The 27,379-nt window shown below is 30.0% G+C and overlaps 2 protein-coding genes across 2 annotated transcripts; one reads left to right on the forward strand and one right to left on the reverse strand.

Moving 5' to 3' along the window:
• The first annotated feature begins 14,664 nt into the window (after positions 1-14,664).
• On the forward strand, positions 14,665-17,384 carry LOC145975585 (uncharacterized). Its single transcript, XM_083106175.1, has 4 exons — positions 14,665-15,126; positions 15,927-15,977; positions 16,746-16,781; positions 17,051-17,384. Exons 1-4 carry the CDS (start codon positions 15,110-15,112, stop codon positions 17,343-17,345), a joined length of 399 nt encoding a protein of 132 aa, XP_082962301.1. The 5' UTR covers positions 14,665-15,109; the 3' UTR covers positions 17,346-17,384.
• On the reverse strand, positions 16,666-19,921 carry LOC145975586 (SNAPIN protein homolog). Its single transcript, XM_083106176.1, has 2 exons — positions 19,702-19,921; positions 16,666-19,329 (listed from the first exon to the last, which is right to left on the reverse strand). The coding sequence occupies exons 1-2, from the start codon at positions 19,851-19,853 to the stop codon at positions 19,287-19,289; spliced, it is 195 nt and encodes a 64-aa protein (XP_082962302.1). The 5' UTR covers positions 19,854-19,921; the 3' UTR covers positions 16,666-19,286.
• Between the last annotated feature and the right edge of the window lie 7,458 nt (positions 19,922-27,379).

Consider the following 27,379-nt stretch of genomic DNA (forward strand, 5'->3'; position numbering starts at 1 on the left):
TAAAAAGTAATAATTTTAATTATGAAAATGTTCTAGACGTGGCAACTTCCTTTAATATAATTATTAACGAAGACAAATTATATGATGAAATACATGTTGTAAAAAATCTATTATCTTCTATAAACAACAACATCGATACATTAAATGAAAAATGGAAAAAAATTTTTGTCAGCGATGAAGATGATAATTTAAGTGAATTATTGAAAATAGTGCAATGTATTTTATCAATACCGGTAAATAATAGTTACGTAGAAGGAATTTTTTCTATAATGAATAATGTATGGAGTGATGAACGAAATCGCTTAAAAGTAGAATCGCTAAAAGCGGAAATTTGTACAAAAATGAACTATAAAATGAATTGCGGAGAATTCTACAAATATATAACGAAACCTGAACAAGTAGAATTATTAAAATGTGCAATAAGTAATAAAAAGTACAACTTTAAAGTGAAGAAATAAGCGTAAAAATATGTTGCAGTTCCAATAATATTGTTTCTTTTCAATTTTTATAATAATAAAATTAGAGTAAGCATTTTAAACAATGATTTTGTAAGCCGTGTAATGTAGAAAATAAATTTTAAGAGATTAAGAAATGTACGTGGAAATGCAATAGGTTTTTTTTGCTTTACCTCCGGACGAATCGAAAGTCTGAGGTGGCAACCGAGCTTGTAAGTGTTCGGAATCGTCGCTATAAAGACAGAGGTGAAGTATACAACAAGAGTAGGTCGGGACGTCCACGAAAAACAACTATTCGGGAAGATAAATTAATTAAAAGACAGTCTATAACAGATCCTCAAAAATCTGCCACAGCTATTGCTAAAGATTTACATGAAAATTATGGAGTAAATGTACATGTTTCTACCATAAAACGACGTCTTAAAGAACAAGGTTTAATAGCTCGACGGCCCAGTAAAAAACCTCTAATTTCTAAAAAGAACAGAAAGGCCCGAATAACGTTTGCTAAAGCTCATCAAAATTGGACATCAATTGAGTGGTCTAAGGTACTATGGAGTGATGAAAGTAAATTTAATTTATTTTCTTCCGACGGAATAAAATATGTTCGTCGCCCCAAAAATGAAAGATATAGTATCCGATACCTAGTACCTACTGTAAAACATAGTGGAGGAAATGTCATGGTCTGGGGATGTTGTAGGTCCATTATTTCGCAGAAAAGGTAATATGGATCGTTTTGCTTATCAAGAAATCTTAGACACACAAATGCTCCCATATGCAAAAAGAAATATGTCACGAGACTGGAAATTCCAGCAGGATAATGATCCTAAACACAGTTCTCGATATGTTAAAGAATATTTTAAGAAACAAAAAATACAAGTTTTGAAAGTGGCCAAGTCAAAGCCTTGACTTAAACCCCATTGAGCATATTTGGGAAGAGCTTGATAGGCGGGTAAAGACCCGAAATTACACAAATAAGAACGAATTCTTTGCCGCATTAAAGAATGAATGGTCAAAAATCTCCCTTGATCGCATTTCTAAGCTGATTGACTCCATGCCAAGGCGATATAAAGCTGTTATTAATGCCAATGGATATGCGACGAGTATTAAACGTATTTCAATCACAAAATAAAAAAAATTTGTGTTCACTTTAAAAACTATTGTTTTTCTTTGATTATTATATTTTGTCAAAATATTTTTGATGACTCATTAAAAAACATTAGTGCTTTTTTGTTATAAAAAATTTTAATAATGTTTATTTTTGTTATTCAAAAGTTATAATAATTGATAATACTTTTATTTATGTACATTATTTATTTATAATACTGTTATAAATAAATATATATAAAAAAATTTATTTGTCAAAATACTTATGAGCGCAACTGTACATGTGTGTGTATGCGTCTGTTGCGTGCGCGTGTGTACAAGTTAATTCGAAACTAATCGACACGTTTGATAAAGATTGACAAAGTAAGCATTTTAACAATGATATAAAGTTATATTATAGAATTTTTTGAAATAAAAAATCTCTAAATCATCTCTACACAATAGTATAGGCTTATTAATATATTCTTATTGCTTAATAAAGAGTTATACAATATTTTAATCTTCTTGAGACATAAAAAATAAAAAGAAAACAATAAACTAAGTTGTATTTCTCAAGGTGAACTTTGTTTTTAGAGCGTAATTAAAATCAGATTTAATAATTCTACATAAATATAATCATTAATCAATCATTTTTTGTTACTTAAAAAAGTGATTATTTAAGACTCTTGACTCTTCGCAGCACAGCCATTGAATTATGTCATTAGTTATTGAATTATGACGTCAAAAGCGAGAAATCATATAAGCTTTCGTCTTGCAAAATATATGGAATCAATTTTTTAATGCGATTATTCATGTTTGATAATATTATTGGATTAATAAAATTACCAAAACTTATTTTCTTTATTTGTAATATTAATAAACTATGAATCTTGCTCAATCATTATAACATTCATTTTTGCTGAAAATGAAGATGATTATACATACATTTATTAATGCAGAATAAATAATGCATTTATTAATCCAGAATTAACAATTAAACATGGGTAATCGCATTCAAAAAAACTTATTTATTTCGCAAAAAAAAATTGATATGATTTTTCGCTTACAACGTCATAATTCATTATAATGTTAAAGAGAAACCAGAAATCTTAAAAAATTTTATATTAATTATTTATTTTTTTTAAATTGCCAATTTAAAAAATATAAATAAATTGCATTCAATAAACTTTGTTATGTGTATAAGAAATACGACAAATTGTTATAATAAATATTATAGGATTCACATAGCATCCGATATCCGACGTACGACTTCCGATACTCAATAAGAAAATTTGATTTCTAGAGACTCTACCAGAGACTCTAGAAAACAAATTTTCTTATTGGATATTGGATATCTTACATCGGATATCGGACGTAATGTGAATCCTGTATAAGTTTGATAAATTTAATAATAAGATTTATAAAATAAGAATATAAATATAATTTTTTAATATTTGCACAATAATTGTACCTGTATGTCATTAGATGAATCTTCTACTTTTCTCTTTTTAAGTGTACATGTACCATTCAGAAGTTCTAATATTGGCATATGTCCAGCAATTTTTTTTATATCTTTTAAGCTGTTGACTATTAAATGTGGTGGTATAGCTAAAAAATTATGAAAATATCAATTTTTATTAATTATAATATTAATAAACTGTATATGTGAGAAATATTGTTTTATTTGTAAAGAGACGTTATGTATAAAATCATTAATAATGTATATATTATATGGATAAAAATATAGCATATAAAAATACAAAAATAAAATTGATCTTGAAATTTCATCTTCGCTAATAGAAGAAATTAATCATACATATTGCAACGTTTTAAAAATTTTTTTAATTTATTTTTTCAAAAATCTTCGCTATAATGATATTTTAATTTGCGAATTTCGGGACACTCTCTATATATACAATACATAAATATATATATATATATATATATATATATATATATATGTATATACAGGGTGTCCCATTTTAATATCCCACCCCAAATAACTTCCTTATTTTTAATTTTAGAAAAAGATGTTTCAGACAAAAGTTGTATGGTTTCAAGGGGGACATAAGGTGGTGTCATTAGTTTGACCTTGAATAGTTACTTGAAGGTCACGTGAAGGCCACTTTCAATTTTTTAAATGGAATCGCCTACTTTTTATTACATATTCTTGCAGGTCATCTCGAGAGCTTTCCAAAACACTATAATCAAGTTAGTTTTCGTTAAGTACTTTCCAAGTTATGAGGCTTGAAATCATTTCTTAATTTTACATAAACCGTAAAATATCTTGTAAAATATTCTTTTTTCGATTATCTTATCACAATACTTTTATGTACAAAATAATGAGAGAAATCAATTGGTGTAAAGAAAACACATAATTGTTTAAAAAAAAAAAATGTAATTGTTAATTGCAAATTACATTTTTTCTTTCGAAACAATTATGTGTTTTCTTTACACCAATTAATTCCTCTCATTATTTTGTACATAAAAGTATTAAGGTAAGATAATCGAAAAATGAATATTTTACTAGATATTTTACGGTTTATGTAAAATTAAGAAATGATTTCAAGCCTCATAACTCGGAAAGTACTTAATGAAAACTAACTTAATTATAGTGTTTTGGAAAGCTCTCGAAATAAGCTACAAGAATGTGCAATAGGAAGTAAGGGGTTTCATTTAAAAAATTGAAGGTGACCTTTACGTGACCTTGAAGCAACTATTCAAGGTCAAACTAATGACACCACCTTATGTCCCCCTTGAAACCATACAACTTTTGTCTGAAACATCTTTTTCTAAAGTTAAAAATAAGAAAGTTATTTGGGGTGGAACATTAAAATAGGACACCCTGTATATATATATTGTATATATATATATATATATATATATATATATATATATATATATACATACACAGTATAAAATTTAAAAATTTATGCTGGATGTATAATCCAAAATTAAAGAATTAATACTTTTATTATTAGTTTCATGATTCTAAAAAATTACTATATTACTATATATATGTATTACAAACTTTTATTACCTGTACTTTGCATTATACCAATAATTTCTACATGATCGCCTTTCCGTATATCATATGTTGAATAATCATCGTCCGTAAAGTTCAATATGTGTACCTCGAGTTTATATGTTTCATCGGTGATAGAGCCACAGCCAATCATTTTATTTAGTTTATTATTGTGCGTGGTTAAAAAATTTGTCTTTACGTATCCTCTTAAGACTGTAAAATAAACATTTAATAAGAAAAGTAAAATAAAATTATATTTTATTATATTATTAAAATTATAATAAATTTTTAGAAATAGTTTTACATGTGTATAAACAAATATATACGAAGAATCTCGCACGATTCTTATGTAAAATGGAGTTAATCTCGGTTAAATTGGCTGAAATTTTAAGATGATGTAAATTATGACTTATTAAACAAAAGTTTCCATAGTAATAGGCCAGATAATTAATAGTTCTTAAGTTATGGCAGCTTAAATCTTCAAAATTGACCTCCATCGTCAGGCCATCATTAGATATGTTAATGTATTTTATTCTTTTTAGAGTTTTTCTTTACACTTTTATTTATACAAACATCATATAGCCAATTTGACCGGGACCCCATTTTACATAAAAATCGTGCGCACTTCTTTCTAATCTATTAATGTTAGCAATTGATCATTTAATTTTTTAAATATATTTTTTGTACATATTAATATATTAATATATTGCATAAAATAATATTTAAAATATAATAATTACAATTGCAAAATATAATAATATAGTAATTATTAAAGATTTATTAATTATAAAAAAAATATTCGTTATAAAAAAAATATATTCTACAGTATTTGACAATCTTTGAATGTATTAAGAAAACTTGTGATAACTATACTATTGTAATAAATAAGTATTAATTATATGTTTATAAATATGTTAATAAATATATAATTTATATATTATTAAATAATATTTTATGTGTTACATCATACTTTATTTATTTTAAACTGTTATAAAAATATAATAATAAATTAAAAACGATAAAGTTAAAAGTATAAAATTAGAAGTATATATAGAAAAGATATAAGAAAAAATACTCACTAATTCGATTTGTGGTATTGAGAACTTCACAAAGTTCAACCGGTTCAGATTCTAAATCCACTAAACTTATTGGATCGTATATTCCCAAATTGGAAACAATAGTGTTAGATTTAATTAATAATTCGTAAGACATATTGCCATTGTTAAACTGAGCCATTTTTGGCGGACGTGCCTGAACACCATCCAAATGGATGATCTATATATATAAAGAAAGGTATTTTGATATTAAAAATTGTGAAGCATGGATCATCGTATGCAAACGTTGAACGTTAATTTGAGTCTGCCGGGCATGGCGTTGTAGTCAGAGACGTTTTCTTTGTTTCTTATTCTTTTCTTTTGTTATCTGTTCGGTGTGCTGCTGCACTTGTGTTGTAGATCGCGAAGCGAGCGCGTGTATTATTTTCTTATTCATTACGCAAACTGTTGTGTTCTTTTATTGTGCATTTGGAGTGGCATGCGAATTATATTTAGTTGCATAACCAGTTCACAGGTTATGGGCCCAGGTTACGCGGATTTATCGTGAAATATATTGTCGTAAAAGTAACGAATCATGGCCGCTACAAGCGCAATGAATAATCTGGAAAAGTTATCCGAGGACAATTTTGACTCTTGGAAGTTACAAATGAAAAGTGTTCTAATTTGCAATGACTTATGGGGATATGTGAGTGATGCAAATAAAAAAACGGAAGAAAACGCTCGTGAATGGACAGCAAAAGACGAAAAAGCACTCGCTCTGATTGTGTTGGGCATATCGAAAAGCCAGCTCAGTCATATTAAAAAGGCGAACACGGCAAAGAAGGCCTGGGATCTACTAATAAAGATCTACGATTCAAGAGGACCTGTGAGACGAGCAACGCTGTACAAACAATTGTACCGAATGAAAAAGGAATCAAGCATTGCTATGTCGAGATACATAAGTGATTTTACAACAAAGGCAGAGCAGCTGGAAGAGGCTGGAATTACCATCCCACCGGATCTACTATCGATAATGTTGCTCGGGTCGTTACCATCGGAATACGAAAATTTCTGCATTGCCATAGAATCTCGTGATGAGATACCAAGCATTGAAGCGCTCAAGTCGAAGCTGATAGAAGAAGAAGCACGGCAAAATGATAGAGTGGCACACGATGATGCAAATAATAACGCATTGACTATCAAAACTAAAACTAATCGAAACACAGAACCGTCGAAAAAGGGAAAATTCAACGAGTCAAAATCTCATAAGTTTGACGGAAAATGCTTCAAGTGCGATAAAATAGGCCATCGAAGTCGTGATTGCAGATCGAAAACGAAAAACTACTGTAACGATGCATCCTGATGCATCGTTCAGATTCCCGGCAATGCCATCCGCCGGAAGCTGCCGCCCGGCAGAACACCCGCCGGGCAGAGGCAGGGGCGCGGTGCGCCCACCTTTTTAATCGTTTCATTACGGCCCAAGGCTACCAGATTGCACACGCTGCGTCCAGCGGCGGCACGATTTGTATCCTCACCACTTTCGCACACTAAGGCATAAGCTCTCATCCGTGTACGCTCGACATTCGGTCATTTTCGGTTTACAGAGGAAGACGGATAGATTAGCTTCTATCCCCTTCTCTCCTGAGAGGTCTAGTGTATCTTACCTATCTCTCTGAATACAATAGCTATGTGATCCTCGAAATCTCGAGCTGGCGAGTTGGCGATGCAAGTTGCATCGTTGCAAGTATCGCAGCGATACTTATTATCACACATAATATTTCCCTATTGATTTCTTTTTTATAAAAGTTTATATGTTGTTTGAAAAAGAGAATATAACATATACAAAAACAAATTTTACATATTTTTATTTAAATTTTTATCTAACATATTTTTATCTCAATTTTTATCTAAATTTTTCCACTCGGCCAATATGTACGCTTTTTTATTTAAAAAAATTTCTTTAAAAAAATAATTGTAATAAAATATTTAAATTTATTTTAATAGAATTGTATATTTTATTATTATTTTGTATTAATGTATGACGTACATCTTGTTGCTCAACGGAAACCGCGAGAAGGTGATGGTCTCTTCCGTTAAAAAGGAAATGTAAATAATTTAATAAATGAATAATAATAAAAATAAAATTAAAATAAAATAATAAAATAATGATAAATAATAAATAAAAATAAAAAATAAAATTATAATAAAATAATAAAATATAATCAATTTTCTAATTGATAAAAGGTCAAAATATTATTTCACATTTCCTTACATACATACATACATATATATATATATATATATATATATCTTTACACACTTATTTTTTAAGTGATATATATAAAAATTTATTTTAAAATTATTTATCGCAGGAAGGGCCTGCTACGTCAGCATCCGCATGGATTTTTAAATTGTTTTTATTAGCGGCATATAATTTATCCGCGGACATAAGAGATAAATGCTCTTCATTAATGAGCATATTTAAAGCTGTTTCTCCTCTAGTTTTTAATGCGGACTTAAACACACAAATAGCATTAACGGAAACCGTTGTAAAGCTATTACGTGTTTTCGTTTTTAAATTGTTCAAAAGAGAAAACATTCTCTCAGGATCGGCATTAGAATTCGGAAGCGTCCGAATAGTATTTATAATATTCGTTAAATTGGAATATTTAGAAACATTATTCGTGTGCCGACGTTGTAAAATTGCTTTCCACATATTGTCAAAATTTAATTTAGAAAAATTTTGTTTTTCTTCCACTGTCTGATGCTAATGCAATCCATTCTTTTTTTAAAGCATCTTCATCAAAACCGCCGAGAGTTTTAGCTACGAGAGAAACATCATCAAATGATGTTTGTCTATTATTATCGAATAAACTTACAGATGGTTGAAAAACTTGTAACTTTAATAAAAATTCATTATTTATAGGTAACCTTTTACAAATTTCTTCTGCAGCACTCACATAAAATGTTAAACAGTTCTCTCGAACAATTTTAACTATGTTTATGTGATCTTTCAACGTTAATTCGTTCAGATATTCCTCACATTCTGATCCCAAAATAATTTCATTAATAGGTTTTTGATTTTCTTTTAAGAATATGATATTTGAAGAAAATGGTTTTAAATATTCTTCTTTTATAAAATTTCCACAGATTTGGAAAAGAAAGTTTTTAGATTTTGGCTGCAATAAATGGATTCTCGTTTCTGACGCTTGAAAGAATGCATTAAATGCGTTAAAAAAATTTAAAACATTTAAAAAAAAAAATACGTTTCAGAAAAAACGTTTGATACAAAAGTTTCTTATTTTTTCATGTACAATTCGAATCTGTAATAAAAAGTACCATGTACCTCTAAAAAAATTCGACTTTCGATGCGGATGGCGTATTTCCGGTCGGAATCAGAAGTTGAAAATATCACCATTTGATAGAGCGTACCCGATTTACTTAAAAATTGTTCGCGATTTTTGATAAAAGCCATTTATTTTCATTTTAAAAGGGATGTACGGGTGATCTGGGACACTCTGTATATCCAAATATATATTTAAAATATTATATGTGTTTGACATTGTTTTTTTCTCGACTCATGTCGACTGTTATCGACTAATTGTTGATTGTTGACTGTTGACTGTGCTTGTCTTGCAAATACGTTCGTGACCCAGTCAAAAGATAGTTCAAAGCAATCGACAAAAGATTGGTGATATTGTGCCGACGAGAAAATAAATTAAGTTAAGAATAGATAATCAAAATGTGTGATCAATTAACCAAAAAACGTAAGCGAAATTTTTTAGAAGCTTGGCTTAGTGATGATCGATATAAATCTTGGATACGCAAAGTACCATCCGACGATAGTCTTTATTATTGTAGTATATGCAATAATAATTATTCGTGCAATTCAACACTATCAAGACATGCGGATTCTGCGTGTCACAAAAATAATATTAAGGTAAATACGCTAACTGATAATAATAATAATGTTGAATCGCCAATAAAAAAATTGCGTAAATCAAAATTTCAACAAAAATGGTTAGAAATTCAGCAATTTAAATGTTGGTTACGTGAAGTGCCACATGATGCAAGCTTATTTTTTTGTTCGATTTGTGATAAATCTATCGCTGGCGGTTTATGGCAAATCTATCGTCACGCAAAATCTAATGTTCATATAAATAAAGAAAAAAATTATATTGAAACAAGAGTTTCGAATGAGGATTCAAATATACAAATTAATGAATCACTTTTATCTTTTGATGAGCGTAAGAAATCAGCGGAAATCAGATATGCCGCATTAATTGCCGAGAAAAATATTCCTTATCAAACGGCAAAAGAAATTCTTAATTTTTTCCAACATATAGGAAAAGATCCTAATGTGTTGAATAGTATGAGTATGGGCCGAACAAAATGTACAAATATTATTACAAACGTTGTATGCCCGGTTGAGACTAATCGTGTTGTCAATATTATTCAAAACACAAAATTTTCGATATTTATCGATGAAACATCTGATCTCACTAATAATAAATGGATGACTTTTTTTGTCCGATACGTTGATCCGGAGACATTAGATGTTCGCTCGCAATTAGTTAAATTAATAAATATTGATGCCAAAGATTCAAGCGCAGAAAAGTTGTTCAATGCATTTAAAAGTGAAATGTGGAAATTACAGATTTAAAACACATTTTTAAATATTGTTGCCCTATCATGCGACAATGCTTCCGTCATGACAGGGAAACATTTATCGTTTAAAAAAGAATTGGAAGAAATATGCCCACATGTTTTAACATTTTCATGCGCGTGCCATTCCTCCGCATTAGCAGCGCATGCTGCTTGTTCCAAAATGCCTGCATGTTGCGATGAATTTAAAAAAAAAATTGCAAAATATTTAAATAGCAGTCCAAAACGAACAGCTATTTTTCGCGAATTTTGTGAATGTTTCCAAGAAACAAATCACAAAATATTAAAATTATGTGACACACGCTGGCTTTCTCATTATTTATGCATCGAACGACTTCTTGAATCTTGGGATACAATTAAATATTTTCTTACTGAAATGGTTGCGAGTGAAAAAACAAATTCTGGAAAATATTTATTATCTATGACGAACAACATAGAGATAAAAGCTTATTTTCTTTTTTTAAAATATGTTTTAAATTTTTTTAACGCATTTAATGCATTCTTTCAAGCGTCAGAAACGAGAATCCATTTATTGCAGCCAAAATCTAAAAACTTTCTTTTCCAAATCTGTCGAAATTTTATAAAAGAAGAATATTTAAAACCATTTTCTTCAAATATTATATTCTCATTAAAAGAAAATCAAAAACCTATTAATGAAATTATTTTGGGATCAGATTGTGAGGAATATCTGAACGAATTAACGTTGAGAGATCACATAAACATAGTTAAAATTGTTCGAGAGAACTGTTTAACATTTTATGTGAGTGCTGCAGAAGAAATTTGTAAAAGGTTACCTATAAATAATGAATTTTTATTAAAGTTACAAGTTTTTCAACCATCTGTAAGTTTATTCGATAATAATTGACAAACATCATTTGATGATGTTTCTCTCGTAGCTAAAACTCTCGGCGGTTTTGATGAAGATGCTTTAAAAAAAGAATGGATTGCATTAGCATCAGACCTTACAGTGGAAGAAAAACAAAATTTTTCTAAATTAAATTTTGACAATATGTGGAAAGCAATTTTACAACGTCGGCACACGAATAATGTTCCTAAATATTCCAATTTAACGAATATTATAAATACTATTCGAACGCTTCCGAATTCTAATGCCGATCCTGAGAGAATGTTTTCTCTTTTGAACAATTTAAAAACGAAAACACGTAATAGCTTTTCAACGGTTTCCGTTAATGCTATTTGTGTGTTTAAGTCTGCATTAAAAATTAGAGGAGAAACAGCTTTAAATATGCTCATTAATGAAGAGCATTTATCTCTTATGTCGGCGGATAAATTATATGCCGCTAATAAAAACAATTTAAATGTCCATGCGGATGCTGACGTAGCAGGCCCTTCCTGCGATAAATAATTTTAAAATAAATTTTTATATACACTTAAAAAATAAGTGTGTAAAGATTTTTAAGTGTGTAAAAATTTTTATATACACTTAAGAAATAAGTGTGTAAAGATATATACACACACACACACACACACACACACACACACACAAATATATATATATATATATATATATATATATATATACATATATATGTATGTATGTATGTATGTATGTAAGGAAATGTGAAATAATCTTTTGACCTTTTATCAATTAAAAAATTGATTATATTTTATTATTTTATTATAATTTTATTTTTTATTTTTATTTATTATTTATCATTATTTTATTATTTTATTTTAATTTTATTTCTATTATTGTTCATTTGTTAAATTTTTTACATTTCCTTTTTAATGGAAGAAACCACCACCTTCTCGCGGTTTCCGTTGAGCAACAAGATGTACGTCATACATTAATACAAAATAATAATAACAAAATACAATTCTATTAAAATAAATTTAAATATTATTTTATTACAATTATTTTTTTAAAGAAATTTTTTTTAAATAAAAAAGCGTACATATTGGCCAAGAGTGGAGAAATTGAGATAAAAATTGAGATAAAAATATGTTAGATAAAAATTTAGATAAAAATATGTAATATTTGTTTTTGTATATGTTATATTCTTTTTTTTAAACAACATATAAACTTTTATATTACATATAAACTTTACTTTTAAATAAAAATCAATAGGAAAATATTATGTGTGATAAGTATCGCTGCGATACTTGCAACGATGCAACTTGCATCGCCAACTCGCCAGCTTGAGATTTCGAGGATCACATAGCTATTGTATTCAGAGAGATAGATAAGATACAATAGACCTCTCAGGAGAGAAGGGGACAAAAGCTAATCTATTCGTCTTCCTCTGTAAACCGAAGATGACCGAACGTCGAGCGTACACGGATGAGAGCTTATGCCTTAGTGCGCGAAAGTGGTGGGGATACAAATCGTGCCGCCGCTGGACGCAGCGTGTGCAATCTGGTAGCCTTGGTTAGAACCGGCCCTGCTGGGATCCGTTATACCGTCAATAATATAATCGACGATATCTTCCTCCTCAATCGGCACCCGGTTGGCTAAGATGATCTTATCGTGCATACATAGTAAAAAATTGTGCGTTTATATGTTAAAATTTTCTTGTGTTTTGATTAGTACTTTAATGTAAAATTAACATACAACCTGTATGTTATTATTTTTATAACGTTTTCATGTGTTACATTTATGTAAACTTCATAACTTAACACTTTGTATATGTCTCTTAGAAATGGAATATTATTTTGAGTATTTTTAACATAATCATTTTAAACAATCAACATGTCTCAAAGTCAGTTTAACATTCTAAGAAAAGTTAAAGTGAATCTTCAAATAATCTTGAACTTTGACATACAAAAATAATCAAATTTACTAAAATCAAATGTTTTTATTACAAATAATTTAAGTTAAAATAATTACTATTATATGTTAATGTCCTCAACATTTCTTACGAGTTATTGTAACTATTCTTTCATGTAATTTTTAAATATTTTAAAACTGTAAAAAACTACTGTAAAAAACCTATCTTCAAAATAGGATTATTTTAATCTACAAAATAGTTATTTTAATCTGCACAAAATAGTGTTATTTTAAACCGTAAAAAATTGTTCTACAAATTATTTTAATTTTGTGTAAAATTGTATATCCTACAAAAATAATGATATCAAAAAAATTGCGCTAAGTGAAAATAAAAACTTATAAAAATATTTTAACCAAAAGAAGTTATATAAAATGTTGTTTTAATTTTCTACATTATATCCTAGAAAAATGATGATATCCAAAAATTACGCTAATTGAAAATAAAAACTTAAAATATTTTAACTAAAAAAAATTGTACAAAATAATTGTTTTAATTTCCTACAAATAATATTAAAAAGTTGCGCCAACTGAATAAAAATTTTCACTATAAAATATACATTTCTTTTTTATTTCCAATATTAAAAGAAAAATGATATTAAATGAATTGTAATATATCTATTATAAAAAATCGTTGAAAATATGAACAATCATATACATTGCAATAATCATATGCATATATCCTGAAAAGTTTAATTGAAAAAAAAAAAAGGAAATGATAATACAAAATACAAAATTAAAAATTATTAAAAAAATTAGAAATTAGAAATTAATAAAAAAAAAAATAAAAATTTATATAAAAATTAAAAATTAATACATATAAAAAAATTTTAGTTAAAAAACTTAGCGCTGCTAATTTCATTAGCACATTATTCAACGTAGCAGCGCTAAGTTTTTTAACTAAAATTTTTTTATATGTATTAATTTTTAATTTTTATATAAATTTTTATTTTTTTTTTATTAATTTCTAATTTTTAATTTTTTTAATAATTTTTAATTTTGTATTTTGTATTATCATTTCCTTTTTTTTTTTTCAATTAAACTTTTCAGGATATATGCATATGATTATTGCAATGTATATGATTGTTCATATTTTCAACGATTTTTTATAATAGATATATTACAATTCATTTAATATCATTTTTCTTTTAATATTGGAAATAAAAAAGAAATGTATATTTTATAGTGAAAATTTTTATTCAGTTGGCGCAACTTTTTAATATTATTTGTAGGAAATTAAAACAATTATTTTGTACAATTTTTTTTAGTTAAAATATTTTAAGTTTTTATTTTCAATTAGCGTAATTTTTGGATATCATCATTTTTCTAGGATATAATGTAGAAAATTAAAACAACATTTTATATAACTTCTTTTGGTTAAAATATTTTTATAAGTTTTTATTTTCACTTAGCGCAATTTTTTTGATATCATTATTTTTGTAGGATATACAATTTTACACAAAATTAAAATAATTTGTAGAACAATTTTTTACGGTTTAAAATAACACTATTTTGTGCAGATTAAAATAACTATTTTGTAGATTAAAATAATCCTATTTTGAAGATAGGTTTTTTACAGTAGTTTTTTACAGTTTTAAAATAACACTATTTTGGAGACAGGTTTTTTACAATAGTTTTTTACAGTTAATAATACACTATTTTGCAAATACATATACTGTTTTTTACGCGGACTTAGCACCTTTTTTTACCTTTTTTTTAAAAGGGTAATTTTTTTAGGGATATCACTCTTTTTTGTACTATATGTTAAACATCTTTAAATAAATGAGCAAAGAACCCGCCACCACCCCCGTCATATTTCATTAAAATTCGACGGTCCTCTTTGCTTACTATATAGATATTCAGATCCTTCAAACTTCTTTGCTATTCTTATTGCAAAAATAACGGATAATTACAAATCAATATGTCATTAGAAATCTACATTTATTATTCACAATTAATACTTATAAATCCATTAATGAATAATCGTTGCTTTGCTTATCTAATTTATCATTGAATATATAAATGGAACGGAGAAAAAGTGAGTTATTTTCCACTTTTTACAATGGCTAATCGCAAAAGGTAAGCATGAATATAAATACATTATATATATATATATATATATATATATATATATATATATATAAATTTTATTAATATACAAATAATAGATAATATTGGTTAACCTTTATTTTAATCTTTTATCGTAATACACACATTATATGTTGCACGCGTGATACATATTATAAGAAAATATTAAAATAAAGATAAACCAAAACGTTATCTATCATTTTTATAAAAATATTTTATAATTTATATTATATATTTTCACTTCCAATAAAAGATAAAAACAAAAATTAATCACTTATCTATCATTTCTATAAAGATATTTTATAATTTATTATTTTATTATTCTATTATCTTAATCTTTTATTATAATGCATATGTATTGCATGCACAATACTTGGCTAATCTTTATTTTAACCCTTTATTATAATACATAAAATATATGTTATACGCAGAAATACATATAGTTATTCATCGCAATAATTAATGATTATTTTAATCCTTTATTATAATACATTTGTATTGTGCACGCAACATATAGCAATACAAATGCATTACAATAAAAGTTAACTAAATATTGTGCACGCAACAAATATGCACAATAAAAGATTAAAAATATATAAAATAATAAAATATTATAAAAGATCTTTATAGAAATGAAATAGTTTATCTTTATTTTAATTCGTTATTGTAATATGTATATGTTGTGCATGCAATACATATGTATTACAATAAAAGAATAAAATAAAGATAAACCAATACGTTTTCTATCATTTTTATACAAATATTTTATAACTTATATTATACATTTACAGTTCCAGAAACGAAAAAGAACCAGCAATTAATGATAATGAAACTCACAAAAGGTAAGCAATGATTATTAATAATATCTATAAAGATATTTTATAATATAATTTATTATTTTATATATTTTATTTCAATCTTTTATTATAATCTTCTATTATATATGTTTCACGCATGATACTGTTTAACTTTTATTTAAATGTCTTATAATTCATATATGTATTATACATACAAATACATATAATTACTCATCGCAATAACTAATGATTGTTATAATACATATATATTACTATATGTTGCATGCGCAATACAAATACATTATAATAAAAGATTAAAATAGACCATTAAAATTAAAACTAACCATTAGTTGTTGCGATACGTAACTATATGTACTTCTGCGTATAACACATATATATGTATTACAATAAAAGATTAAAATAAAGATTAACCAAGTATTGTGTGTGCAACTCATATGCATTACAATAAGGATTAAAATCATAAAATATATAAAATAATAAAATATTATAAAATTTTTTATAGAAATGATAGATAACAATCTATTATTTCATTATAAAAATGTTTTATAATCTATTTTAATATTTTATTATCTTAATCTTTTATTATAATGCATATGTATTGCACACACAATACTTGGTTAACTTTTATTTTAACACTTTATTGTAATACATATTGTAATACATATATATAATAAAAATATAGAAATATATAATAAAAATAGATGACAAAGAATTAATTTTTATTTTAATCTTTTATTGTAATACAAAAATATTTTATATTGTACAATATATTTTATACATTTCTATTTTCAGATCTAACGAAAAGGAAAATGAAGAAAATCCTAAAAAGTAAGTGTAACACATTATATTATTAATACATATGCGTAAGAAATGATAGATAACAAGGGAATAAAAATTTATTTTACTATTTTTATTGTAATTCACTTATTGTAATTACTTATTTTTTATTGTAATTCATATTTGTGTTGCACACACAATACATATATGCATTACAATAAAAGATTAAAATGAAGATTAATCATTTATTATCTATCATTTCTACTATCATTTCTAAACATATTTTATAATATATATTTTATATGTTTCCATTCTTTCAGAACCTACAATATGGAAGAAATGGAGCCAGAAATTGAATTGTCGTCCTTTTTACGTGTTGAGGCTGAAGCGGCTTTAAAAGAAAATATAATACTTAAAAAAAAAATACAAAAATTAATGGAAACACAAAAATTAATGGAAACACAAAAAGAATCGCCGCCACCAACGATGGCATCACTACCACCGCCACTGCCGCCGTCAACGTCGTCACCGCTGCCATCGCCGTCAGCGTCGTCACCGCTGCCACCGCCGCCGTCGTCACCGATAACGACAGCGGGGCAAGTAAGAGGTAAATAATTTTGAATTATATAATTGGCACGTTAATTATAAAGGAATCAGCTAAATGAATCAGCTATGTTAAAAGTTAATAAATCTATTACATTTTCAGATTTATGAATTTAACATTGCCCAAAGTATTTTTAGCCTTCTATAGAATTAAAATTTGTATTTTCATGAATTTTTGTGTCGTATAAATTATATTTTACAAAAGAAATTTTTAATTCACAAATAATTATTTTTATATTTTAAAAGGCTAAAAGTATTTTGCGTAATGTTAAATTCATGAATCTGAATGTACATATATTAAAATTAGATTTATTAACTTTCAATATAGTTAATCCGTGCAGTTCTTCTTTAAATATTATATTCAAATAAAATAACATTAAAATATTTCTTTTATTGTAGAACAACCGCGTGCACGATGGGCTAGAGCGGGACGGTCGAGAGGACGAGCCCGAGGCCGAAGTTCCAATCCAAGAACCTCAGCCCGTTATAGAAATAATATTTTTAATTTTTATTAATATTTAAATGTGTATGCGTGTGCGTGTGTGTGTGTGTGTGTATCATCATAACATAGAATATTTTTTATAAATGTGTCTTTTTGTTTTTTCTTTCTATGCTTTGCACAAACTACTTTTTATTTTTCATTTCCTTTTGCAAAGCATAAGCTATTTTTAATTTTAAAAATTTAAATATTCTACGTTATGATGATATAAAAATATGTTTGTATATGTGTACATGCGTGTGCGTGTGTGTATGTAATATCATCATAGCATAGAGTATTTATTTTTTCTTTCTATGCTTTTGCATAAACTACTTTTCATTTTTAATTTTCTTTCGCAAAGCATAAGTTATTTTTAATTTTGAAATTTTGAATTTCAATACTCTATGTTATGATGATATAAAAATATGTTTGTGTGTGTGTGTGCGTGTGTATATGTGTGTGTGTGTGTGTACATCATCATACATAGAATATTTTTTTTTATAAATGTGTTTTTTCGTTTTTTCTTTCTATGCTTTGCATAAACTACTTTTTATTTTTAATTTTCTTTTGCAAAGCATAAGCTACTTTTAATTTTGAAATTTAAAAATTCTATGTTATGATGATTTCTTTTAAAATCGCTTCAGCCTCAACATGTAACGATGACGATAATTCAATTACTGACTCCATTACTTCTTCCATGATTAGTTTGTGCGTGTGCGTTTGTGCGTGTGTGTGTGTGTATCATCATAACATAGAATATTTTTTATAAATGTGTCTTTGTTTTTTCTTTCTATGCTTTGCATAAACTACTTTTTATTTTTCATTTCCTTTTGCAAAGCATAAGCTATTTTTAATTTTGAAAATTTAAATATTCTACGTTATGATGATATAAAAATATGTTTGTATATGTGTACATGCGTGTGCGTGTGTGTATGTAATATCATCATAGCATAGAGTATTTATTTTTTCTTTCTATGCTTTTGCATAAACTACTTTTCATTTTTAATTTTCTTTCGCAAAGCATAAATTATTTTTAATTTTGAAATTTTGAATTTCAATATTCTATGTTATGATGATTTTTTCTTTCTATGCTTTTGCATAAACTACTTTTCATTTTTAATTTTCTTTCGCAAAGCATAAATTATTTTTAATTTTGAAATTTTGAATTTCAATATTCTATGTTATAATGATTATATCAATTGCAATAAAATGAGCATTATATTTTTTCAATGCCATTGCTAGAGCTGTGATGACTATACCAGAACCACTACCTATTTCTAAACAAATCACAGGTTTCATCGCATGCAGAATGTCTAAATCTTCTTCCAAATCATCTATTAAAAGATACGAATCCTCAGAAGGATCATAAACTGTCTTAAGTTCTTCATCTGATAAATTAACTACTGGAGTTTCCATAAAATTTACGGTGAAAATTGTAAGAAATTTCTTTTATAAAACTTGCAAAGTAATCAATGTTAAGTAATAACAATCCGCTGCTTCAGCTCTATTTGACATATCCTATAACAAAGAGAATAGTTATGCATAAAAAATAATACTCTTCGCAACTTTTGTACGCAACTTGTAGTACATGATAGAAGCACAATTTTTTATAACATTCCAATAATTATATATGAAAATTGAAAATGATTTTCAAAATGCTCAAGAATTCTTGTAAAATAGGTAACAATAAGATATATATGTCGCTTGTGTAAGTAAATCGCAATTTTTTATCGTTACAATTCGATGAATAAACATATATTTTGCAATAAATAGTACATACTGTGAAAGAAATATAAGAATAATAAATATACGTAAATTTGCAAGAAGAAACGCGAAAAATAAATGTTACTATTATTGCATGCGCGCTGAAAACAGAAAACTTGACGTCACCTTGTGGCGCGAATTCTCTCGTCCAGTTGATCCACCGTAAGTTTCAAGAGACTCATAAGACCTTCCGTTAATGCATCCCGCGTCGGATTTTCGCAAAAGTCATCTATCTTGTCGTCGATAGATGTATTGTCACTCGCTGTGTCCACGTCCATGTTATAGCTGTAGTGAAGTAGACACTACCGTGTCTCTTGATATATATATATATATATATATATATAATCTGAAATAATAATATAGATACAATCTAATCTAAATATATAAATGTTATATGTATATTATTAATTATTTTATATAATTACCTGAAGTGACACACTTAACCTTTTACAACATATTTATAAGCACCGTTAACGCCACAGAGCGCTACTAATGCTGCGTCGCGTGAATCACTGCTAGCGCATTCTTGTGGCAGACGTTGGAAACGTATTTCTGTATTTTCTTTGTTACGTTAAGAGGAGTTGATGACGACCATGACGACGTTTCTTAATCGAAATTTTCACATTTCAGACTTTGCATCATGATATCTCCGTTTACAGAGCACGTAGCGCAAAAATAAAAACACTTTTATTATTTAATTTAAACCCAAGCTATCGATTAATTCTATTAAGAACTCGATCCGTTGAGCGGTTATATGAGAAATAAAAATATCGAGTTATACTCTCAATCCGACTCGCGTAATAATACACGGAGTGCATTTTTTGCTTACGCTGGGACTTAGCAAAGACACTACCGTGTCTCTTGATTAATTTGTACGTTATTTTTACATTACACTTAAAGTCACGATAACAAAAATAAATGTAAAGTATCGTGTCAATTATTTAACATTTTTAGTTTGTTGTTACGTCCCGCAACAAAATTTTTATTTTTATTTAAACACGCAAAAATTGCCTCTATAATATTTAAACTGTAATTCCACCGACGAACATATAAATCTTAATCCCACCGAGTAACATATTATTGTTAATATAAATTAATATTGTTAATTAAAATTCCATCACGCCATCTATTGTCACCAATATTTCTTATTATAAAATCTCACCGCGCAATGTAATATCACCAATACTTATAGTACATCAATATCATTCCGCCGCGCGATCTAATATTGTCAATATCTCCGAAAATAATCTTTCTCTGTTAAGAAGCTAGCTATACATAACATAACCTCACTTAGGAATGATAGAAATAATTTTAAGTCCTCACTTAGGAATGATAGAAATAATTTTAAGTATTTGCCCACATATAGTATCATCCGCATAAAAATTACCTACTTTACCGACAATAGGCAAAATCACCCACACAAAAGTTACCGACAGTCGATAAAGTAAATTCCTACTTTACCGACAGAGTAAAAGTTACCGACAGAAAAATTACCGACGGTTGATAAGGAAGTTTTCTACCTTACCGACCTAGCAAAAGTTACCGACAGAAAAATTACCGACGGTTGATAAGGAAGTTTTCTACCTTACCGACCGAGCAAAAGTTACCGACAGAAAAATTACCGACCCATGATAACACAGTTACCGACTGAGGATAAAGTCATTTCCTACCTTACCGACAGTGAAGACTGTCCGTACCTACATTACCGACAGAGGGCAGCGCCATCTCTGGGGTAGCGATGATACTAACTTTACCGACATATAAGAGAATACCTCTTTCATTAATATGTAATCCTGATACACAAGAAATTTTACAAATCAAAAACCAAAAGACTTTATATACATATATATATATTTTTGAACACGTCTCGGCACCGACTACACGTATATCTAATTTTTTCGGGGCCTAAATTATATCAAAAATCATTGATTCCAGATTAACTCGAAAAATACTATAAATAAAAATCTTATGACAATTTTCCCTTAAGGAGCATAAAAAGTCAGACCGACACATGTATACATAATTATGAAAACTCCAATACTACTAATTTTATAAACGAAGTTTTAAAATATAATTTTCCGTATGCGATATTATGAGTCATCATCACATTCCAAACTAAGACTATGGAATATTCCGCTCGAATATTATTGCACAACATTACGCAACATGATGAAATAATTAATTATCATTAAGTAACAAATGAATTTATTGTTATTAAGCGTATGCAATAACCTCCATTTATATATTAATCCACAAAAAATCCGTTCAAGAGAACATTGCGCAACATAACGAAATAATTAACTTATTGTTAAACATTAATATTAAGTACATGCAATAACTTTTATTCAAGAACATAATAGATATAAATATTAAAAATAAAAGCAAAGAATAAAAATTGTTGCACCATTTACTGAAATAATTTATAGTCTTTATATACTTATATCCCACCGCATAATCATAAATACTTATATGTTAAATAATAATTGTAATTATAATAATTATGATGTCAGAATTTATTAACAATATTTAAAAGCATTTTTCATAATAATACATAGAGACAAAAATGAACTTTCGAACGGAGCATGCTAGAAACTCCGTTGACATTTCTACAGCTAGAGCTTAAAAAACTACATTAGAAAATATATGCATGTAAACTGCAAAGAAATTCTGATGGTCTAATAATTATTATAAAACTTATGTGTCAAAATACAATGTAACCAGTATAGCCGATTCTATATTGACCGCTCCGTCACCCCCACTTCAATTCTGAAGAGTCCCACCATCTACAAATTAAACTACGCCCACACTACGCCCAATTCCTACGGCAACGCCCAGCAGCGCGCGCATCTTCCCCACACTCATGCCAGCGGCGCGCGCAACCAGCCCGGAGAAGGGAACCAATGAGCGACTGCGCCGCCCACGCCGAGGCGCGCGCATCTTCCAAGGCGCGCGCATCCGTCACGTCAGCGGGAGCCAATCCCAAATCATTGCGCAACAATCACGTTAGAGAAAACCAATCACCCGTTGACAACGCGGCACATCCCTCGAGGCGCACGCATCTTTCGAGGCGCGCGCAGCAAGAAGCAGAGGAGGGAACCAATCACTGCTCGACTCCCTCCACGGAGAAGCGCATCTCCTACTATTGGGACCGTGTGCAAAACTGGGACTGACGACTATATAAACCCGTGCAGAGCGGTCCTCCTCGCATTTGGCCCAACGTTTTCAACACTTAACAACTACTGGCACTTTGCCCAACGATATTCAACATTCAACTACCTCCGGCATTTGGCCCAACGATATTCACAGTGTTAACTTGGCACTTTGCCCAACGATCTTCACAGTTAATACTTATATCTCCGAGATTTTGTACGTTTATTCAGTTAATAAATTCAGTGACTATTGAACATTGAGTTTCTCAATCGAACTCCTGGACTGCAACCTCCATCCCGAACTGTCACTGAGGTAGACGGTATCCAGCGGAAGGAAGCGGCATCCACTCATCAGCCTAGTGAAGGGAAGCAGCCTTCACACACTAGGACATTTCAGACACTGGTAAATATCCGGCCACTTGTCATTAATCTAACCTTTAATTTCTACTAACAACTAAATTCAGTGAAACAGTGCGCGACAATTCGGGAACCTTACCTTTGATTACCCGTATTCCTTAATCCAGTTATTCAACTTAGTAAATATCATTTCCAATTGGAAAATTTATCTGGGACTTATCTCTTTGATAAGACGACGCGATAGACAGTGAGCGAGTGCGAAACTGCAGCGGCAGGTCGAACCCAAGTCTGGCTCGGTGGAAAAATAATTATCTTGAGGAATTTATTCCCATGATAGAGGTTGTTTCTCAACCTAGAGCTAGTGAGGCAATAGAAAAAATAAGCGGCCTCCTGTCAATCGACGTTCGAGTAGGCGAAAATACAGTTTTCGATTAATAGGCAATTATCTTGAGGGATTTATCCCAATGATAGAAGTTGACCTTTTGATCTTGGATTGAATTTAGCCTTAACTTCAAAACACGAGATACATCCCAGGACTTAGAGACAATACACTGGCTTAGTTTATAACAATTTCAATCATTATCACTACTTGCAATTATAACCTAACCTTACGAGGTTAATACTAAGCCAGCCGTATGATAGGTGGATACCTTGTCAGCGTATCCAAACTCCTGATTTTTCCTCGAATCCCCTTTCGATTTTCAGAGAATCAAAATAAAATAAGAATTTATTTGAAACCAAGATAACACATTAACATTTCAAACAAATAAATTCTCGATAATCCTAATTTACCATCAGTTGGTAATTTTTCCAATAGTCATCAATCGATAACTTACCATCGGTCGATAACTTACCATCGGTCGATAACTTACCATCAGTCGATAACTTACCATCGGTCGATAACTTACCATTAGTCGATAACTTACCATCGGTCGATAACTTACCATCAGTCGATAACTTACCATCGGTCGGTAAAACAGAAAGTGACGTTAACCATCGGTCGGTAAAACAGAAACCTAACTTACCATCGGTCGGTAAAACAGAAATCTACATTACCGACGGTCGGTAATTTTCGGGAGTCAACGTTACCAACAATAAAATTTTTTATACTAATCTTTCTATTTCTGCCGGTCTATACTTCTATCAACTTTGGGGACATCTATCTGACTATACTCGGGATAACATTTACAAGTTGAACATTTATATGGAATTCCTTTTTCTTTTTTTTTATTAACAGGTATCGGGTATTCTTAAATTCAACTTTACGCAAAAGTAAGTGACTTCAAAATCACCAAAGACTCAAATACTAAATAGACAGGTTTATAATTAGTTAATTAAACGATAGATGGTCCGAGTGAGACAAGGTAACTTCAATACCCGTCGAAATATTCTACGCCGTGTGAGACGAAATAGGCAAACGCGACGTACCTTCTTCCCTATCATCACTCTTGAGAATGAAATCATTGCACCAGTTCCCGAGATCATCGACTTAGAACCTCAGTCACCTATCCCCATAATCACTATTGAGGAAGAAAGCCACGAAATTATCCCAGTCCCACAATCAATATTCTCCCGCCAATCTAGTAGAAGGAATTACCGAAGAAAGAAGCAACTGTTCAACCATCTCGTTAAACTCCGACCAGGCATCCATCCCCGGACCTTCAGTGGATTGGAGTCAGAGTCCAGAGACTGCTTCCATCTCGGGGACATTCCAACATCTTGACACCGTACCCCTATACAACTACTATCCCGAGGAAAACGGCCTATATAGTCCTCCTAACTATTCCCCCGTGGCATATGAAGACCCAGACCCCTTCGAGCCCTTAGAGATTTCCCTAGCTTCCCCAGAAAGACCTATCTCAACCATAAACATCGAATATTCTTACTTTCTACCAGAATTGTACGGTTACCCGAGGGAGGAATAAAAGGATATTCAAATTTGTAAAATAAAAAATATATATACTTTGAACAAAATAGAATAAACTTATAAAATTTAGTGTGAACGTTTATTCACTCTCCACCTAGAATCCTCTCTGCCAAGCACAATAGACCTTCAATCTCTCGGCGTCCCAGGGTATAGCCGGCCAAGCAGGTTGCCCTAAAACAAATTGAGAGATTAATTGCGTCCAACTGGGAAAGTAAGACTTCCAGACCAGTCCTGAGGAACTGGGGACGTAACAGAGAGCATTTAAAAAATTTTTGGTGGCAACGGTGGGATCTGCCGAAGGATCTGTGCTTTTGAGAGATTCAGTGGATAAGAATAAACAATTTTCAACTTAATCATGCAAACCCGCTCAAGCTCTGCAAGCTCCGTAACCACAGGAGCTACGAAAAAACAATATAGCCCAGAAGAAATTGAAATCATAATGAAGAAGATGCACGAGAAGGAACAATTATTAAAAGAACAGTCAGAGAATCTACAAGAGCGTCTTAGAAGAGCTCAAGAAGAATTAGAACAAAGAGAATTTACCGAAGACTCCACAGGCATGGAACAATTAATATCATCGATGCATAAGATAGCTGATCAAATTGAAAGAATTAATTCAAGGATTACAAACTTGGAAAATTCCACTCAAGACACAAGGCATGATAGGCCTGAAACACAAACGACTCCGCAACTATCTCCGCATAAATATGATGTGATGGATCAACCATCCCCCATACTACTTAAAGATGCTATCGACACGATTCCTAAATTCGATGGACATAAAATGTCCGTTTTCCATTTCAGTAAAATCTGTGAACGCGCTCTCGAATTAATACCGCAGTATCATGAATATTTTAAGTATCATGAATAGTCCAATTAATAATGAATAAATTACAAGAACACGCTTACTCCGCAGTAGAAGGATCTGAATATCATACTGTTTTCGAATTAACACAAAGATTGAAGCTTATATTTGGACCGAATAAATCGGTAGACCAATATAGAGGAGAATTGGCAAATGTATACATGAAGCACAACGAAGATATTTTCGATTATATTGGAAGAGTACAAGAATTACGTGCTGCAATCGTCGATGGAGAAACAGACTATACTGGACATATAGATGAAAGATTAAAAGATGCAATCGAGATGACTACATTACACAGTTTCATTAACGGACTTCCATCTGATCTGCTAGTAAGAGTCAAGTTGGAACATCCGCATACTCTCAAAGATGGAATAAGCACTGCCATCCAATTATCAAAAACTATAGAAGCAGAGAACATACGGAAACAAACCGTGTTCCGTCCGAATTTCCAACCACGTGCAGATCGACCTAATAATTACAACAACACTTCTCGCCCATTTCCTGTAGCTAACAACACTAATAATCAATCTAAACCGGGTAATGGGAATACAACTACATTACCACCAGCTCTTCCGACATTCTCAAGACCAGCAATACCCGCTGGACAATCTCCGCAGAATTACCAAACAAAGATTTGCCGCTATTGTAAAACTTCAGGCCACCTGATACAAGAATGCCGAAAACTAGCCTGGAGACGAGCTCAAGAAAGAATACAGCAACCAGTAAATTCGGGAAACGCTCAAGGCGTTCCGATAAATCCCGGCGTCCGTCGGAACGATCAGCAACAAGGGCGCCAGACTTATCTCATACAAGGAAAACCAAGCGCCACAGTCCCCCCGGAAGCAACAGTGCAAGCCTCCGGATCTGCCAATTGAATAACAATCAGCATCCTACGGACTTACCTACGATTACATTAGCCTCTCCAGATTTGGCAAAAGAATGCAGATTTATGATCGACTCAGGATCCGGTTTAAACCTTATTAAGGATGGATGCCTGAAACCATACGTTAATCTTGATACAACCAATCCCCTCTGCTTGCAAGGGATTGCCTCTGAAACCGTCGTTACTTTAGGCGTCATTTTTATGACGATACTCGGCAGAACGTCCGAATTCTATGTAATCTCTGACTCAATCGCATTCCCACAGGATGGGATCTTAGGCAACAAGTTCCTGAGGGAACGAGCCGTTACTATAGATTACAAAAATAATTTTATTCAACACGAGGATGAAAGAATTCCTTTTCTAAACTCAAATTCTATACTTCTTAAAGGAAGGAGCGTTACCCCTTGCTCTTTTCCAATCTCAAGTCACCAACAAGTCGGTTATGTGCCACGTCATACTCTAGCCGAAGGCATCTATTATGGGCAAGCAATCGTTACTAATAATAACGGGAAGGCATACATGCCTATCTTTAACACTTCCGAGGAAGAATTCATTTTCAATATCCCCGTTATTTAACTACAAGATTTTGACGTCTGTGAGCCAGACGTATCAGCTACTAA

The sequence above is a fragment of the Camponotus vicinus genome, unplaced genomic scaffold, assembly GCF_025532165.1.
Source record: "Camponotus vicinus isolate PSW18456_S1 unplaced genomic scaffold, iyCamVici1.0 SCAF_8, whole genome shotgun sequence".
NCBI lineage: Eukaryota > Metazoa > Arthropoda > Insecta > Hymenoptera > Formicidae > Camponotus > Camponotus vicinus.